This window comes from Oncorhynchus masou, chromosome 13 (genome assembly GCF_036934945.1).
Source record: "Oncorhynchus masou masou isolate Uvic2021 chromosome 13, UVic_Omas_1.1, whole genome shotgun sequence".
NCBI lineage: Eukaryota > Metazoa > Chordata > Actinopteri > Salmoniformes > Salmonidae > Oncorhynchus > Oncorhynchus masou.
Genome location: NC_088224.1, coordinates 34,592,910 through 34,611,651, shown reverse-complemented (window position 1 = coordinate 34,611,651; position 18,742 = coordinate 34,592,910). Strand labels below are relative to the sequence as shown.

Sequence of the window (18,742 nt, the reverse complement as noted above, 5' to 3'; positions counted from 1 at the left end):
TTGCTTTGAGGGTGACCCATGAGATACACACTTCATGGCTACAGACATGAGTGCTACAGGTTGCAAGTTTTAGGCAGGTTACTTAGAGTTTTTCCGGCACAGGGACTATGGTGGTCTGCTTAAAACATCAGGATATCTTTTGATTTCTGCTCCTCCCCCATCTTCTCTGAGCAGAGCAGGCAGTCCCGTTGCCCTTGCGACTACAGACTTCACACACACACACAGGTGTGTTGCTCTAGAGCCAGTACTGTTCATTTGCACAATGGCGCTTGTAAATGTCCAAACTCACCAAAAATGACATTTGGTAGCTCCTACTTGTATATGTATCACTTTATGAGTTGGACTGCCTGTCTTTTACAATTACATTTTTTTTTTTGTTCTCGTTAGCCTGTTTAGCTAGCAGCCTCCATGGAAATTCGCTATTATTTGGGCTAATTTTGATAGCATTGTGGTAGTTGATGCCCAATGGGCTTAGTACACCCCCTAGTGTACTAAGCCGGTAATACCTTAAATCCCAGGTTGTATGAAGGATTATATGACATGACAATTTGGCTACTGCCCAACCCAAGTGCAAATGTATATCTTTCTCTATGTTAGTGTCACTGTGCCCATTTAACGAACATCGTATCAGTGTTGTAGTGTAATTTTTCTGTTTTCTGGGTTTGTGCAGAGTGTATCGTGGTTTGTTTGAGGGTGTTTTTGTGTTTGATGTGAATGGAGCGCTCGTGCCCCCATGGCCCTTTCTGAGAGTGCATAGTGTTTCAGGCCGAGCAGGCACAGAGTATAAACCAGCATGGAGTCAACCAGATCACACACAGCTCTGCGGACAGCTGCTCCAGATAAATCAATCCACCCACAGCAGCTGCAGGCCAGTGGACACAGTCATATCAGGGACAGAAGTCACTGATCTCTCTCTGTGTGTGTGTGTGTGTGTGTTTTGAAATGGTAAAAGTGTGTGAGTGAGATTGTGGCTGAGTACAGGGGTGTCTCTGTGTGCTACTGTTTTGGGAAAAATGTGCAATTGTACTGTATGTGCAAGTGAGTTTCTCATTTTTCAAGGAGTCATCTGTTACGGTTCTTGTTCACAAATAGGTATAGAGTTAACAACCACCACCCTGCTATTGGACTGATGTTCCGATTTTTAGATGAATTTGTTAGTCATGAATGGTTAAACATGAAAATAATCTTCCTGGTTGTACATAAGCAAAATACATAGAACTGGTACAAGGGCTATGGTCGGGTTATGTCAGTTATTCAGTGACAGATGTTCCTCATTCACATTCCTACATTCCTCCCCAATAACAATGGCGATTGCCTCCAGTAATTCAGAAATGTACACACACAACATGGATACACGAAACGTTCAAATCAAATCCAGAATTGCTGACCAAAGGTCATGTATCACTACAGTGGCGTTGCTTAATAGCGTATTACAAAAGCATAACCCCAGTAGATGTTACACCCTTCCTTGTCCTCTATTGCTCTTCCGTGTGCTTGTGCGCACTTGCTTGCGTGTGCGTTTTGTCGTATGTGTGAGAAGATAGGATATTAAAGGCCCTTATCAGTTTTATCATCAAATCATCTCATTTGTATGTAGGATCTGAGAAATGGGGAAGGGGGGGGGGGGGGGGGGGGACTGTAATTAGTTGGCAAAGTTGGGACATGTTCATTCGGCACAACTTGAAGAAAGCAGTCTGAAATGGAGGGAGATTTTTTTTGTGGCACAATGTTTTGAAGCATTTTGCTACAGTGTGCCCTAATGAAAACGTCACTGAAGAACCTGCCGGTGGCACCAATTTAAATGAATAGCAGGTAAAGGAAACCCGCACTGCCGGTTCACTCAGATTTGTCACGCTGCCGGACGTGTTAATGACATGAATTTACCCTCTACAGACACACCACAACTAATTTTCACGCCTTCCTTTCTGCAAGCTCTTCCCATCACACTCCATTATGTTATTGCGTAAAGGACTTTGTGACAATGCTGATGGCCAAAATGCTTATTAATAAATGTAAAAGAGAATAAATAAATCTCCTCCCATCCAGGTGACGTTCACCAAGAGGAAGTTTGGCCTGATGAAGAAGGCGTACGAGCTGAGCGTGCTGTGCGACTGTGAGATCGCCCTCATCATCTTCAACCACTCCAACAAGCTGTTCCAGTACGCCAGCACCGACATGGACAAGGTCCTGCTCAAATACACCGAGTACAACGAGCCCCATGAGAGCCGGACCAACGCTGACATCATCGAGGTAAAGCAATCACAAAGAGCCATCCGCCTCTAACCGTACCACTTTTGTTTGAGCCTGCCTGGAATGCCAGGTGGGCAGGATTTGCGCTTTTGTGACTATTCCTTTGGTCCCACTGCGCCAGGCAAGCTCAATCACGCACAGTTAACCGCTTTGAACCCAGTTCTTGGCAGAACAACGAACCGTATTTGTCGCCTTTCTGTAGCCTCTTGTGTTGTGGAACGCAAATAGCAGCCAGAGAGGGAATGGGAATGTTGTCTCAGAACTGAGCTGTGTGTCTTCTTGCCAGATCCGGGAGTCTGAAACTCTCGTGTTCACTAGTTCATATCCAGCCAGACTAACCTCCACCTTCCGTGTCATCTTTTCCTTTTGTCTCCCTCCGCTCTTTTTCACCCTGTCATCACAGACGTTGCGAAAGAAAGGCTTCAGCGGTTGCGAAAGTCCCGAGCCGGACGGAGAGGACTCCATCGACCAGAGCCCCCTGAACGACGACAAATACCGCAAGACCACCGAAGACCTAGACATCCTCTTCAAGCGCTACGGTGTCAGTGTAAGTATCTCCCTCTCTCACCATCTCACCCAATCTAAAAACCCTTGCTCTTAGCTTGCCACTATCCCCTAGTACGGCTGCTAGTACTGGGATAGGTCAAATAAGTGCACTGGCTGGTGGTACTCAAATAGAGGTTTGAGGAACACCGGTGGAAGCTCCCTTTCACCTAGAGCAGTATCAAACTGCTGTTCTTCCATTGTCTATACAATATCAAGAGGCCTGAAACATGGTTGAAAAGTGCTAACTGTCAATTCTCTCATCTCTTTCAGTCTTCAGTCCCGCCCCCCACATTCTCCGTGCCCGTCACCGTCCAGGCCTCTAATCAGAACGCATTGCAGTTCAGTAACCCCGGGAACGCCATGGTGACCACCTCCTACGTGACGTCGTCATCGCTCTCTGACAACCACCACCTGTCACCCCAGCCACCGGCGCTCCAGAGAAGCACAGGATCTCCCGGGTTGCCACAGCGACCGGCCAGCGCAGGTGAGCGAAAGAGTGGGAGGGCCTTCTACTGTGGCATGTGGAGGAAATTAGGTTGTCATCTTTTCTCTCCACACAAACTCTGTGCTTTGCCATAACCAGGGTCATGTTCATCATGACATGCAATGGAAAACGTTGGTGTAAAGTAATATACTGCTTACTATGCTATTATATTTGCTTCTATTACGTAAAATACACCTAAATCATTAGGCCTGTGTGATCTTGCAAGACACACTTGGACAGTAGGGCAAGTTTATTAATTGCGTCGATGCTTACCCGAGCCCCAAGTCCATAAAACTGTTTTGAGGACTGCCATTTTTATCAACCACTTGTACGATTTTCTGTCTGTGGCTGTTCTGTCGCATCTGGCCCGCTTTTAAGTGATTAACGCTCATTGAAATAAATGTATTTAGAAGAAAAGTATACAAATATTTTCAAATTCTAAGCTATTTATGAACGTTATTTAAAAAACAAAATACTTCCAAATACTTCCAAATACTCCTAGGACCTGAGTTCAAATGCATGGGAGCATTTATTTATACTTGCCAATACATTCCAATATTCAACTACTTGTATTTTCAAATCGAAAATATCTGAATACTTGTAATGCAGGTGAAAGTAATAAACATTTACATTCCGTATCTTACTAGTAGGAATGTTCATATTTTTCTTGCTCAGCCAGTGTTCATCATTTCAACAGGTGCTATGCTCGGCGGCGACTTGAACAACTCAAATGGCGGATGCCCAAGTCCAGTCCGTGAGTAACCTTGACAGACTTCTCTATAATACCACTGCTACTGACAATACTACGCTCTAAGAAATCGGCGTACCCAGTGAAAAACAACAAATTAATCCAATATCTTAGGCGCTCGACACAAATTCCCGTACTCTGATTTTGCGCCCACAATGATTGATTGAGATGCTCAAATGACGGAAAAACGTTTCCAAAAGTCTCAATAAATATCAGCATTTTGGAAATGCGGATGTTGCTTTAAAAAAAATAATTTTAAGCAAAGGGCCTGCTAAAAGACTAGGGAATGGCAAGTGAAAAACATTTGATGCTTGACACATTGCCAAGAGTAATCATATACTCCACCCAGGTCCTTAGCAGTTCCTCTCCCTCCCTTCTCTGTCATTACCGTCACTAATTACTGGGACTGCCCCGAATCATCTGGGAATGTTGACTGTCAGCTGGCGTGCCTGGAATCCCCAGCACTTTCCTGGATCGACACCGGGAGCAATGCAGGAGGGTGGCAGGTAGAGAGGGAGACCCAGAAGGTTCAGGTGTCACTGTCAACCCTCCCTCGGGGAGAAATCAAATCTAGCCTTTTGGACAGAGGGGGGTTACCTAGCGGTATGGCTGAAGCATGCAGTCCAGGGATAGCTGAGGATATGATGTAAAGACATTTTGTCATGTTGTGTGACGCACGTCAACATGTTTTTCTGTGTAATCAATGTACTTTTTGCCGTGGATTGTACACACCTTCTCACAGCTCACGAGCCATGCGAGATGACTACGGACACATGTATATAATATTATTTTTCAATCAAAGCATTGTTTGTCATCGAGTGTGTTTGTGTACATCCAGTCATATATTGCTATTTATTTTATTTTTAGGTGCAGGAGCTTTTTCTTTTTTCTGGTCATAATTTCTCAGTTTGTACCGACATACTGTTTGTAGTCAATTGAATATCATTATAGAATATGCATAAAATACATCCTCCAATTGCAACGTCGGCCTATGCCCACCACATTGTCTCAAGAAAATGTTATATTTCGAACGGAGATGGGCCGTCATCACTGCATCTGCAAGCCAATCATTTGATCTCAATCAGTTTCATGGGAATGTGCATTTAGGATCTTCTTGAGTAAATGTTTGGTGAGCGAATCAGAGCACACGGTGTTCAAACTTTTAGTCTTGTATTTTATTTTCAATCCAAGCATAGACTTTATCCTGCCTGGTGGCGCACACTGTTGAGTTTTGTCTGGTATGATCAGTGAGCTAACTATCCTAAAAGCTCCTAAGAAAATGTTTTTGGTGTAAAGTAATATTCTGTAGGTTTACTATGCTATTATATTGGGTTCTATTATGTAAAATACAAACTAATCATTAGGCCTACGTGATCTTGCAAGACACACTTGGACAGTAGGGCAAGTTTATTAATTGCGTCGTAGCTTACCCGAGCCCCAAGTCCATAACAAACTGTTTTGAGGACTGCCATTTTAGCAACCACTTGTAGGATTTTCTGTCTGCGGCTGTTCTGTCTCATCTGGCCCGCTTTTAAGTGATTATTGCTCATTTAGATGATCGCATTGCACAAACCATGAGGTCTGATCCTCCATCTAATTTCCTCAGAGACCATATAGGCTCTTTGCTGTATGTCATATATAAGGTCCTTTTGAGATTGGTGATCATGAAAGGAAATACTTAACATCTGTCAGAGGTTCCATCTTCTAAGTACACTAAACAATTATTGCTGTGCCTAGGTGTTGATTTACCTACAAGCTGTTTTGTCATTTATCTTTGGATGTTCTCTCTTCCTTTTCCCCCTTCAGCTAACGGATACATCAGTGCCAGGGCCTCCCCGGGCCTCCTCTCGGTGTCCAACGGCAACAGCCTGGGGAAAGTAGTTCCGGCCAAGTCCCCACCTCCGCCTCAGAGCCCACAGATGGTCAACAGCCGCAAGCCAGACATCCGGGTAATCACCACTCAGGGTGGGAAGAGCCTGATGCAGATGGTGAGCTCAACCATGCCGAACCAGGTCTAACCAGGGCCAACCAGGCTTTACCAGACTAAATATGGGACCCGTCTGTGTTTGGACACCTTTTTTAATTGCATCAACATAGGACTTTACAGAGGTTGTGAATATTCCCCTTCTACAAACTTTGACACTTGTTATGCACAGGTTTATCTCAGTTTCGTAACCAGTGAAATCTAGCATGGAAGTTCCAGATTGCCTATATATATATATATATAATCATTGACAAACAGGACCTTTTCTTCTCTATGAATACTGTCTTCTCTCCAGCATGACTTTTTAGTCAACGGTCGGTCTAAACTAGAGATGACTGTGTTTTGAGTTCAGAGAAAGGTCAGTGGTGTAATTATCTCCGCTCCCGTCCCTTTGCAGACAGATGATGAGCTGGAGATGGTGAGCGAGGTGAATCTTTCTCTACCGTCACTCGCATGTGTCGATGACTGTTGACCACCCCAGCCCCCACCTCCATTCACATGGTCACAAGTGTGCAACGCAACTTGTCATTTAAGGCCAAAGTATAGATGGTCTCTGTCTTTAGTCCAATGGCATGTGGCGGTATGGTCATGAGTTTATGGTTGCCATCTGACTGCATGTGGCTTTAGGGTCGAGGTTATGGGATTCCAGCATGACTGCATATCGTCATTCAACTATGATCAGTTTGTGTATTTTAAGGGGGAAAATAAAGGTAGCTTTCAAGCAACGCCAGCATCTATCAGTGGGAACGTTAGCAGGAACTTTGGACGATTTTTCGCCGCACACCTCATTCGGCTCATCGACATTGTTTGTAGGCCCATTTTCTTCCGTCAAACCATGACACCATTGGGTAGCATGACGGGTGTCATTTCCCTTGGCAGTTTGCCACCACCTCGCAGCACGTTCCCTGTCCATCTGGAAACTGCATGGGGTTACCCAAATGATGAATGGCACACATTGAAAGGGATAGTTCACTTTTTGAAGTTTGCTTATTTCCAGCTAGAAATTTTAAGTGAACTATAACTTTAAGGCTCGCGTTCACCTGGCAATGCCACCACTACTATTATGTGTGTTGATGCATGATGTCACACGATGTCTCCCAACACCACCTCTACCTAATACGAGAGACATTTTGAAAGTCGTAGCTTGTCATGAATCCAACCGTGTTGACATTCAAGCATGTCAAAAGTTCCATTCATTGAATACACAGGGGTTTTAAACATGTCGCTCAGTTCTGTCCAACACCAAGGTTGAAATTCTTTGTTTAGTTGGTCTAACAGTCTCCCTCTCATCTCCTTTCATCCCAGAATGCCCAGCGTTTGGCCGGTGCACAAGTGACCCAGATGCTCACCACACCGGTGGTCTCCGTGACAACGCCCAGCCTCCTGGCGCAGGGGATGCCCTTCTCCGCCATGCCGACAGCTTACAACACAGGTTACCTGAAGCATGAGCAGATGGCTACAAATGCTTATACATGCTTGTATTGTGTATATACCAGCAGAGGACGGGTCATAATGTCTGGAATGCAGTCAATGGAATGGATTCAAACCCATGTGGTTGATATCATTCCATTGACTCCATTCCAGACATTATTATGAGCCGTCCTCCCCTCAGCAGCCTCCACTGATATATACTGCACACACACTGTAGGTCAGGATTGCACAACTCTGTACACAGTCCTTCTGGTTTTCATTTCTCCCTGACACTTGATGTCATCGAAGATCAGTAGTTTCAGAGTAGCAAAGAGCGAGTAACAACGAGCTGCAAAATGCACCACAACTGCACAGAGAGTTTGAGTTCCTATATACAGTAGATTAAGTTTGATTTAATAAAAAAATGACAGCACATGTATGGAAATGTGCAACAGTTTTCCCTCTGTTTTTCGCTTCCCTCAGAATACCAGCTGACGAGCGCTGACATCACCGCTCTCCACGCCCTGGCGTCACCAGGCGGCCTGCTGCAAGGCAACGCGCCATGGCAACAGTCTTTATCCCAGCAGCAACATCAACAACAGCAACAACTTAGTCTGGCGTCGCTTAGCAACTTGGTGTAAGTCCATCCTTGCATTGCCACGTCACAAAGCAACCATGAAGCCCTCCTCCGTTCTCTACAAACCATTTGACGACTGTCGACCTGTACATCAAAAACACTGACTGATCATTCCTGTCATGTAGCATAGTGTCCCCGTGTCATTTGTAGCTGCTAGCAATTCACATTCTTTGGAAGGGGTCTGTGAATTTGTCTTTTTTCCCTGGACTTTTTCCACATCTTGTTACGTTACAGCCTTATTCTAAAATTGATTGTTTTTTTCCCCTCAACCATTTACAATGTCTTTTTTTTTTGTCATTATGGGAGATCACATTTTACAAGTTCAGACCATTTACTCAGTACTTTGTTGAAGCCCCTTCAGCAGCGGTTATAGCCTGGAGTCTTCTTGGATATTACGATGGGCACACCTGTATTTGGGGAGTTTCTCCCATTTCTTCTCCAGGAATGTTCGATCGGGTTCAAGTATAGGCTCTGGCTGGGCCACTCAAGGACATTCAGAGACTTGTCCCAAAGCAATTCCTGCGTTGTCTTGGCTGTGTGATTAGGGTCGTTGTCCTATCGGAAGGTGATCCTTCGCTCCAGTCGGATGTCATGAGCACTCTGGAGTACGTTCATCAAGGATCTCTGTACTTTGCTCCAGAGAAACTCTGGAGCTCTGTCTGTCAGTGACCATTGGGTTCTTGATCACCTTCCTGACCCAAGGCCCTTCTCCCCCGATTTCTCAGTTTTTCTAGGAAGAGTCTTGGTGGTTCCAAACTTCTTCCATTTTAAGAACGATAGAGGCCACTGTGTTCTTGGGGACCTTCAATGCTACAGAAATGTTTTGGAATCCTTCCCCAGATCGGTGCCTCGACACAATCCTGTCTCGGTGCTCTACGGACAATTCCTTCGACCTTATGGCTTGGTTTTTGCTCTGACATGCACTGTCAACTGTTTCATATAGACAGGTGTGCATTTCCAAATCATGTCCAATCAATTGAATTTACCACAGGTGGACTCCAAGTTGTAGAAACATCTCAAGGATGATCAATGGAAACCAGATGCACCTGAGCTCAATTTAGAGTCTCATAGCAAAGGGTCTGAATACTTATGTAAATTAGGTATTTTTGTTTTAGTCTTTTAATAAAATTGCAAACGTGTATATAAACAGTTTTTTTCTTCGTCATTATGGGTTATTGTGTAGATTGATGAGGGGGGAAAAACAATTGAATCCATTTTAGAACAAGGCTTTAACGTAACAAAATGTGGAAAAAGTCATGGTCTGAATACTTTCCAAATGCACTGTATTCCTTTCCTCTGACGGGGCACCAATATGGACTGTCCTATTGTGCTGCGTTCTTACTCCACACACCGCTTTACGATGGCAGCATACAGGAAAGCATATTTCCTTAGAACCTGCTACGCTGTTAACGGGCGGGTCTTCCAGGCCTTAAGGAGAGAAGTCACGGTTTGTCCCAAACGGCAGAGGTCAAAATGGATCCCGCTGCGAGAACCAATAGCCCAGCCGTGCGCACACACACACACACACACTCAGCCTCAGTAGCCTGTGTGACTGCGTGTTCTCTCTTGTCCACAGCATGTGGGGCATGGACAAACAGAGTGGGGAATTGTCTAGCCAGATCTCCAGTCTGGCAGCCAATCTAAGGTGAATGTGTGCCTTCGGGTGGTTGGGGACTGTTCTCTATTCTCTGTTTTCACACAATCCCTTTTCAGAACAATGTTATTCAGGACAGTGTCAATTATACTGTGCGCAAATTCTGGTATTATAAAGGGAGGGAGTTGGCTTTTCAACAGGGTGACATATTGACATATTAGCATTAACCATAGGACTGTCCAACATTGAATCCGGAAACACTGTCCAGAGACCACTTATGAAAATCATGAAATGTAATTTTCTGCACCTGCAAATGTTTTTCATGCTCCTATATTTGAAGAAATGGGTTTGGGCTCAACTTCAATCTATTTATGATCTCTCCATAAATGTATTATCCATCTATGCTTGTTTAAATTGCTGTATAGATGGATAGGTAGATTGGTGAATACCCATACACCCCTTGCACACCTTTCACATGCATAGCTACATACTGTCATTTCCTTTTGCAAGTGTCTCCAATGTTTCTTTCTCCCCACAGCGCCTCACAGTCCAACCTCCTCTTGGGTAGAGATGAGTGGTTGGGCCGGTACTGTATTTGTCCGTACTGTGTAATGTCTGTGCGCTTTTGGCTGCCCCGGCATGTCATTTCTGTGATGGTGGTTTTCAACCTTTTTCTTAATTAAACGGGTGTAAGGTTGAAAAATTCTGGAAACTTTACCACAGTTCCCAGGTTTTTCAGAAATTCTGGAATCGGGAATCCTCCAACCGGAATTTCTGAAAAACCCAGTTTCTGGATGATAATTTTCGATAGCTACCATGATCCCTTTGCCAAATCACCTGCCATACACAGGCAATTTCATGCTTTTTTTTAATGCTGTTGCTTGTTTTTGTATGGATTTTGGGAGCTTGAAGTTGAATTTTGCTTGTCAATTGCTTGGAATGGATTTGATCATTGACTCAAATGGTGTTGCTACCACTATGCCTTGTTGGTGCTCTTTGTGTCTGAAACTTCACATCAAAAGCCTGTCACTATGCTTGTTTTGCAATTGATTGTCAGGTGAAACTGACTCTCATCCATCTTGTCTTCCTTCTCTTTCTTAATTTCCATCTCTGTGCTGTGGCTCATTGTTTCCCCTCCCATCTCCTGCACTTCTCTCTCTGACGCTCAGGCCGGTGGGCCACATACCTCAGGGCGCCATGCTGACTGTCAACACCAACTCCAATGTGAGCATCAAGTCTGAACCCATCTCGCCCGGCCGAGACCGCCACTCACCGTGCCCCCCGCCGCCCTCCTCTGGAGGGGGCATCCAGACGACCGTGCCCCCGCCACAGTACCCTGGTTCCCTACTGTGCCTGGAGCCACCAACTGGCCGTTCCCCCGCCCACAGCCTCAGCAGCAACGGCAGCTCCTACGAGGGCAATGACCGGGATGACCCTGGGGCAGGCGGCGGCATTGGCGGAAGTGCAGCGGGCAACCGTGGCCGTTCCCTGCCTCCTGACTTCAGCCCTTCGGTGGAGCTCCTCCGGGCCCAGAATGAGGTGGAGCAGGAGGGAGCCAACATCAAACGCATGAGACTCGATGCGTGGGTCACATAGAGGCCACGCCGCCAATGTCATCGACCCCTGAAGCACCTCGAACACAGACCCCCTCCCCCAACACACACTGAACCCCCTCCCCTAACACGCACTGAACCCCCCCTCCCCACTGACATTTGCCACCCACCACCACACCCTTCCCTGCCTCCTATCCAACCACTTACCCAGCTGCCCAGGACTCAAAGCAGAGAGAACGGTATGGGCTTGCGTTCCACCTGAGGGGAGGATGGTGTAATGTGTTGGAATCTGTATGGGGCGGCGCAATGAATATGGGGGCTCAAAGAATCTCGATGCGGTCTTGCTCAAACTGAGTTTTGCGCAAGTGTCAATTCCCACGAAAAAATCAATCGGGACTTGAGTGGATGGATTTAAAATGGAACATTCTCAAATGTTTCGACTGCTCGTTGCTGTTTATGCCACTTGTAAAAGGGACTAGATTCGTTGGACGACAGTCGACAGGTCACGTATTTAGTTTGAGCACGACTATCGGTAACAGTATGATGGATGGCTTTATGCTGTATGCTCAACAAGTGCTGGTTGTTTTCACCGTGGGACTTCCTGCCATATTGACTGTTCAGTTCTGTTAGATATAATTAGCAGTTAGCAGTCGGTTTTCCAGAAAGCCCCCCCCCCTTCAAAATCCACATTGGGAATGACTCTGTTTTGACGAGCGCTGTTTGCGACGATTGTTGGCTCGGCTTCATCGGTGGCTCTGAGCGAAGAGACCCAGACGGGCAAAAACAGGATGTCCGGTCGGTCAGGGATACACAGGAATGGATCCTACCGCTGCCACCAATTTCCAACGCTCAAGCCTCAGGTGGTGGCACTCTGCGGTCAACTGGCACTGTCAGCCAAGGCCAAAATGAGTCCCTTGCCAGAGTGCCGATATCAACCTCTTCTCCTAAATGCCAAATGCCTCGGACGCAGGTAGAGGGACACTGAAGAATATTGTTCAGTTATGACTGACAGCCTCTGTGAAACAACAGTAAACACTCATAGCCTTTGTTTCTGCCCTCTCTCTGCTCAGATGCATTTGGAGTCATCATCACCTGTTTCCATTCTGATATTGAAGGAATTGTTGAAATCTTTGTTGCTCCAGAAATGAGGTTAGATGCAGGACACGCATCAGAGGACTTCTTAAGGCTCATTCTACTAGTAGAAGACCACAATGCAATGCACATTTTATGTTTTGTTTTGGACTTCTGGTTGCTCTCTTTAGGGAAGTATTTGGTATGTTGGCATTTTAGACCTGCTGTTAAAGGTTAGAACTGTTTAACTGTAGATCGTTTTGGGGGATGAAGAGTTAAACTTTGTATACAATCACCCATTATACAAAAGCGTTTGATGTTCCCTTGGCTTTCTGCAACTCTTGGCAATGTTTCAAAAGAGCTGTTTCAGCAGAATTCAAAAACACATTCTATATTTCTATAGCTTCAGTTGGCTTTTCAATACGGACGATGTGTGTGAATATGATTATATTTGCATAGACTTTGCTAGGTATCCCTAAAACAAACAATGTGGTCATTCTCTCAGTGAATCTGTTTGCATATGAGTGTGATTGTAATTTCGAGCTACGATGCAGGAGTCCTGCAGCAGTAGCCCGGGGAGTTTGTTTCAGTAACTTAATATAATGCTAGTGTTGATGGTGTGCACGTTTTCTCACTCACTCTTTAGAGGCCTGCTTGGCTACAGTGTCAACATGTCCTTTGGCCTCACGCTCTGAACCCAATCCCCTATTATCAAAGTCAAATGATAGACCACTATAACACAAGTTATAGAAATGAAATGGATTCTACTATTGAAAGCAAAGAACGGAGCACAATGTGACATTTGCATTGAATCATGGCATTCATTCTTAAAACGATCTAACTTTGAACTACAGTATACACTAAGGTTGCGCAAAAACAAAAGCGACTTTATTTAAAGTAATTTGCCGATTTTGAAACCACTTTTTGTCCCATATGAAATCATGTTTTCATATGGTTCACACTCTGCCGTCAGCTTGGTCAAATGGACTTGTCCTATTTAACAATGTAAGTAGGTGGTGTTGATTTCTACAAATGTAACTGCTGTCCATTATGCAACACTGATTTAGTTTCATTGCCTGCTCAGGTGAATCCCAGGGTTCAGTGTGTATGGCTGGCACCAGTGACTTATCTAGTGGGGTGCAACATTTCACATAGAAATGGAATGTCTAGAATGAAGAACAACAACAGGCCCAATTCGTTGACAAAGGGGCTTTCTTTTCTACACACTACATTTTAGTCTGAACTTGTCGTCACGACCACCTCAGTCTGAGGGAGAGGTCCCTCTTTGGTTTATGAGACATTTGACACCACACTTGATTGGTTTTAACACCCTGTCTATTGCAGGTCACTCATGTACAAAATGTTCTAGCAATGTAGTCTCGACAATCTATGTTAAATGAAAAACCTGCATCTTTTTTTTTTTTTGTGTAAAATGTTTTCTAGATCTTATTTTTCAAGTGTTAATTTGTGCTGGTGACAGTTACTTATTGTTGTATTATGGAGCTTTTATTTTTCTGGTATTTTGTGTAGGATATTCAACCTTTTTTATTTAATCGCCCTTATATACATGATATGAAACTGGTTTCCTTTCTTGAAACAACTTGCTAAAATTGCACGCTCAGTTATTGTGATATAGCAAATGCAATGAAGGAGAAGACCAGTTAAATGCTGCAATATTGATTTTAAGATATGAAAATATTTATGTGGGGGAACCTGAAATGAGCAATTAAAACGAATTACAAAATGTAAATGCATGGGATTATACGAAACGCTCATGTTACATACAACATTAACAAAATGCATCACAAATGAGTAAGACAACCTCGTATAAATGTAGCATAAGTCAAATATATGAAAATGATTGATAATATATTGTGTTCAGTTAGTCTGCTTTGGGTTTTTGTTGTAAAGACTTGTTTGAGAATTATATACATTTTGTGTATATTTTCATATGCAATGTATGCACTGATATGTTATGAACATTCTATACCGCTTTTACAAGTGTTTTGTTGTACCAAAGTATCCCAAGTCCCTTAATCTTATCCTTTTTGTGTATGTTTTACCGTATTTTATATATTAAATAGACAAATTGAGTGAAAAAGCGTATCTGTTTTGAACAGCAACGGTGCGTGGGTAAAATCAAAGGGGAAGCCAACCCAGGGGGGAAAAAGCCAAATTGCAACATGTTATCACACATGCTTTGATAATTGTTTGTACTATAACCTGTTAGTTCATATGGCTTGACGCTGAGATAGAGATATATCTCTATCTATCTAAGACCGAGACAAGACACGGTGGCAGAATAAATTCAACCACACATTTGTTTCATTACAAAACCGGAGTGCAACATCTGTCTGAAGTCCACAAAACATATTGCCTGTAACAAACAGTTGCTTGACTTTACTGTAGGTCATGTTTCTGACATTTTTGGACAACTGATTTTGGAACCACTGAGATACTGCAAGTCGCAATGAAAACAGGAGCCGCCTACACTATTGAAGCAACATTTCAACATATACTAAGCTTAGGTGATAAATACAGTGACAACTAAAAATATACCAAAAACTATTTGTTTAATCAACTTAAGGTACATATGTGGCTGTGGAATGGTACGGATTTCTGTGTCTCTGTCTGTCTGTGCAAGTAGACAAAACATGATGACTCACCCTACTTGAAGAGCAACGCCAATGCCATCCTGACTGTCGGTACACGCTTCTAGTTTGTTGTCCTATGCTACCTGGCTAAAATGCTTGAGCTCTAGCCTAACTTTCTTTCATGGGCAACGATGTGCCAGGCCAGCTACTTAACATTAGCATGCTACATGTCGGTGTGTTTTGTTGTCATATACAGTTGAAGTCGGAAGTTTACATACACTTAGGTTGTAGTCCATTAACTCATTTTTCAACCACTCAACAAGAAATGTGTGAACAAACTATAGTTTTGGGAAGTTGGTTAGGACATCTACTTTGTGCATGACAAGTAATTTTTCCAACAGTTGTTTAGATTATTTCTCTGTATCACAATTCCAGTGGGTCAGATGATTACATGCACTAAGTTGACTGTGCCTTTAAACAGCTTGGAAAATTCCAGAAAATTGTCATGGCTTCAGAAGCTTCGATAGGCTAATTGACATCAATTGGATGTGATCTGTGGATGTATTTCAAGGCCTACCTTCAAACTTAGTGCCTCTTTGCTTGACATCATGGGAAAATCAAAACCTCAGATTTTTTTTTTTGTAGACCTCCACAAGTCTGGTTCATCCTTGGGAGCAATTTCCAAAAGCCTGAAGGTAACACGTTCACCTGTACAATCAATAGTACGCAAGTATAAACACCATGGGACCACGCAGCTGTCATACCGTTCAGGAAGGAGACGCGTTCTGTCTCCTAGAGATGAATGTACTTTGGTGCAAAAAAATGTAAATCAATCCCAGAACAACAGAAAAGGACCTTGTGAAGATGCTGGAGGAAACAGGTACAAAGGTATCTATATCCAGAGTAAAACAAGTCCTATATCGACATAACCTGAAAGGCCGCTCAGCAAGGAAGAAGCCACTGCTCCAAACTTGCCATAAAAAAAGCCAGACTACGGTTTGCAACTGCACATGGGGACAAAGATCATACTTTTTGGGAGAAATTCTCTGGTCTGATGAAACAAAAATAGAACTGTTTGGCCATAATGACATCGTTATGTTTGGAGGAAAAAGGGGGAGGCTTGCAAGCCGAAGAACACCATCCCATCGTGAAGCACGGGGGTGGCAGCATCATGTTGTGGGGGTGTTTTGCTGCAGGAGGGACTGGTGCACTTCACAAAATAGATGGCTTCATGAGGGAGGAAATGATGTGGATATATTGAAGCAACATCTCAAGACATCAGTCAGGAAGTTAAAGCTTGGTCGCAAATGGGTCTTCCAAATGGACAATGACCCCAACCATTTTGCCAAAGTTGTGGCAAAATGGCTTAAGGACAACAAACTCAAGGTATTGTAGTAGCCATCACAAATCCCTGACCTAAATCCCATAAGATTTGTGGGCAGAACTGAAAAAGCATGTGCAAGCAAGGAGGCCTACAAACCTGACGCAGTTACACCAGCTCTGTCAGGAGGAATAGGCCAAAATTCACCCAACTTATTGTGGGAAGTTTGTGGAAGGCTAGCCAAAATGTTTGACACAAGTTTTAAAGGTAATGCTACCAAACACTCAATTAGTATATGTAAACTTCTGACCCATTGGGAAAGTGATTTAAATAAATCACTCTTCTGACATTTCATATTCTTAAAATAAAGTGGTGATCCTAACTGACCTAAGATGGGGAATTTTTATTAGGATTAAATGTCAGGAATTGTGAAAAACTGAGTTTACATATACCTTAGCCAAAAACATTTAAACTTCCAACTTCAACTTCACACTACCGTTCAAAAGTTTGGGGTTACTTAGAAATGTCTTTTTTTTTTAAAGAAAAGCAACTTTTTGTCCATTTTAAAATAACAAATTTATCAGAAATACAGTGTAAACATTTAATGTTGAACATGACTATTGTAGCTGGAAACGGCAGATTTTTTTAATGGAATATCTACATAGACGTACAGGGGCCCATTATCAGCAACCATCATTGCTGTGTTCCAAGGGCACGTTGTGTTAGTTTTAAAAGGCTCAATAGAAAACCCTTTGCAATTGTTAGCACAGCTGAAAACTGTTGTCTTGTCCTGATGAAAGAAGCAATAAAACTGGCCTTTAGACTAGTTGAGTATCTGGAGCATCAGCATTTGTGTATGATTACATGCTCAAAATGACCAGAAACAAAGAACATTCATCTGAAACTCGTCAGTTTATTCTTGTTCTGAGAAATGAAGGCTATCCCATGCGAGAAATTGCCAAGAAACTGAGGATCTCGTACTACGCTGTGTACTACTCCCTTCACAGAACAGTGTAAACTGACTCTAACCAGAATAGAAAGGAGTGGGAGGCCCCGGTGCACAACTGCACAAGATGACAAGTACATTAGAGTGTCTAGTTAGAGAAACAGATGCCTCACAAGTCCTCAACTGGCAGCTTCATTAACTTCTTCTCGATCTGTGTCCTTTCCATGGGATGGTTGAGCTAATGTTGGCTAATGCGATTAGCATAAGGTTGTAAGTCACAAGAAAATTTCCCAGGACATAGACTTATCAGATATTGGCAGAAAGCTTAAATTCTTGTTCATCTAACTGTACTGTTCAATTTTCAGTATGTATTAGTGAAAGAATACCATGCTATTGTTTAATGAGAGTGCACAATTTTGAACATGTAAAGTCATTAATAAACCATTTAGGCACATTTGGGCAGTCTTGATAATACAACATTCTGAACAGAAATGAAATGGTTTATTGGATCAGTCTAAAACTTTGAAGATACACTGCCATCTAGTGGCCAAAATCTAAATCGCACCTGGGCTGGAATGATACATTATGGCCTTTCTCTTGCATTTTAAAGTTGATGGTACAACAAATACAAAAGAACGGTTGTTTTTGTCTTTGTATTATCTTTTACCAGATCTGTGTTATTCACCTACATTTCTTTCAAATTTCCACAAACTTCAAAGTGTTTCCTTTCAAATGGTACCAAGAATATGCATTTCTTTGCTTCAGGAACCGAGCTACAGGCAGTTAGATTTGGGTATGTAATTTTAGGCAAAAATAACCGCAAAACACCAGTCTCAACGTCAACAGTGAAGAAGTGACTCCGGGATGCTGGCCTTCTAGGCAGACTTCCTCTGTCCAGTGTCTGTGTTCTTTTGCCCATCTTAATATTTGATTTTATTGGCCAGTCTGTGATATGTTTTTTTTCTTTGCAACTCTGCCTAGAAGGCCAGCATCCCGGAGTTGCCTTTTCACTGTTGACGTTGAGACTTGTGTTTTGCGGGTACTATTTAATGAAGCTGCCAGTTGAGGACTTGTGAGGTGTCACTAATGTACTTGTCCTCTTGCTCAGTTGTGCACCGGTGCCTTCCACTCTTTCTATTCTGGTTAGAGACAGTTTACGCTGTTCTATGAAGGGAGTATTACACAGCGTTGTACGAGATCTTCAGTTTCTTGGAAATTTCTCGCATGGAATAGCCTTCATTTCTCAGAACAAGAATAGACTAAGTTTCAGAAGAAAGGTCTTTGATTACAGGCTCAAAATGGCCAGAAACAAACCCACAAATGCTGATGCTCCAGATACTCAACTAGTCTAAAGGCGGACAGTTTTATTGCTTCTTTAAATCATAACAGTTTTCAGCTACTCTAACATAATTGCAAAAGGGTTTTCTAATGATCAATTAGCCTTTTAAAATGATAAACTTGGATTAGCTAACACAACGTGCCATTGGAACACAGTAGTGATGGTTGCCGATAATGGGCCTCTATCCCTATGTAGAAAAAAAACATTCAGCTGTTTCCAGCTACAATAGTCATTTACAACATTGTCTACACTGTATTTCTGATCA

The 18,742-nt window shown here is 43.1% G+C and overlaps 1 protein-coding gene across 8 annotated transcripts in view; it reads left to right on the top strand.

Moving 5' to 3' along the window:
* The window catches only part of LOC135552134 (myocyte-specific enhancer factor 2D homolog), a 31,979-nt gene extending 17,601 nt beyond the window's left edge, over window positions 1–14,378 (top strand). Inside the window, exons 3-13 of one of the 8 annotated variants that reach the window (XM_064983553.1) lie at window positions 2,047–2,250; window positions 2,654–2,797; window positions 3,067–3,280; window positions 3,978–4,034; window positions 5,835–6,016; window positions 6,410–6,439; window positions 7,318–7,444; window positions 7,906–8,059; window positions 9,636–9,704; window positions 10,192–10,239; window positions 10,823–14,378. In XM_064983553.1, the coding sequence (XP_064839625.1) occupies window positions 2,047–2,250; window positions 2,654–2,797; window positions 3,067–3,280; window positions 3,978–4,034; window positions 5,835–6,016; window positions 6,410–6,439; window positions 7,318–7,444; window positions 7,906–8,059; window positions 9,636–9,704; window positions 10,192–10,239; window positions 10,823–11,249 (1,656 nt within the window). In that variant the 3' untranslated portion in view covers window positions 11,250–14,378. The remainder of the gene's footprint in view (window positions 1–2,046; window positions 2,251–2,653; window positions 2,798–3,066; window positions 3,281–3,977; window positions 4,035–5,834; window positions 6,017–6,409; window positions 6,440–7,317; window positions 7,445–7,905; window positions 8,060–9,635; window positions 9,705–10,191; window positions 10,240–10,822) is intronic. The other 7 variants (XM_064983557.1, XM_064983558.1, XM_064983559.1 and 4 more) reach the window with 7 other exon arrangements.
* Window positions 14,379–18,742: the final 4,364 nt, after the last annotated feature.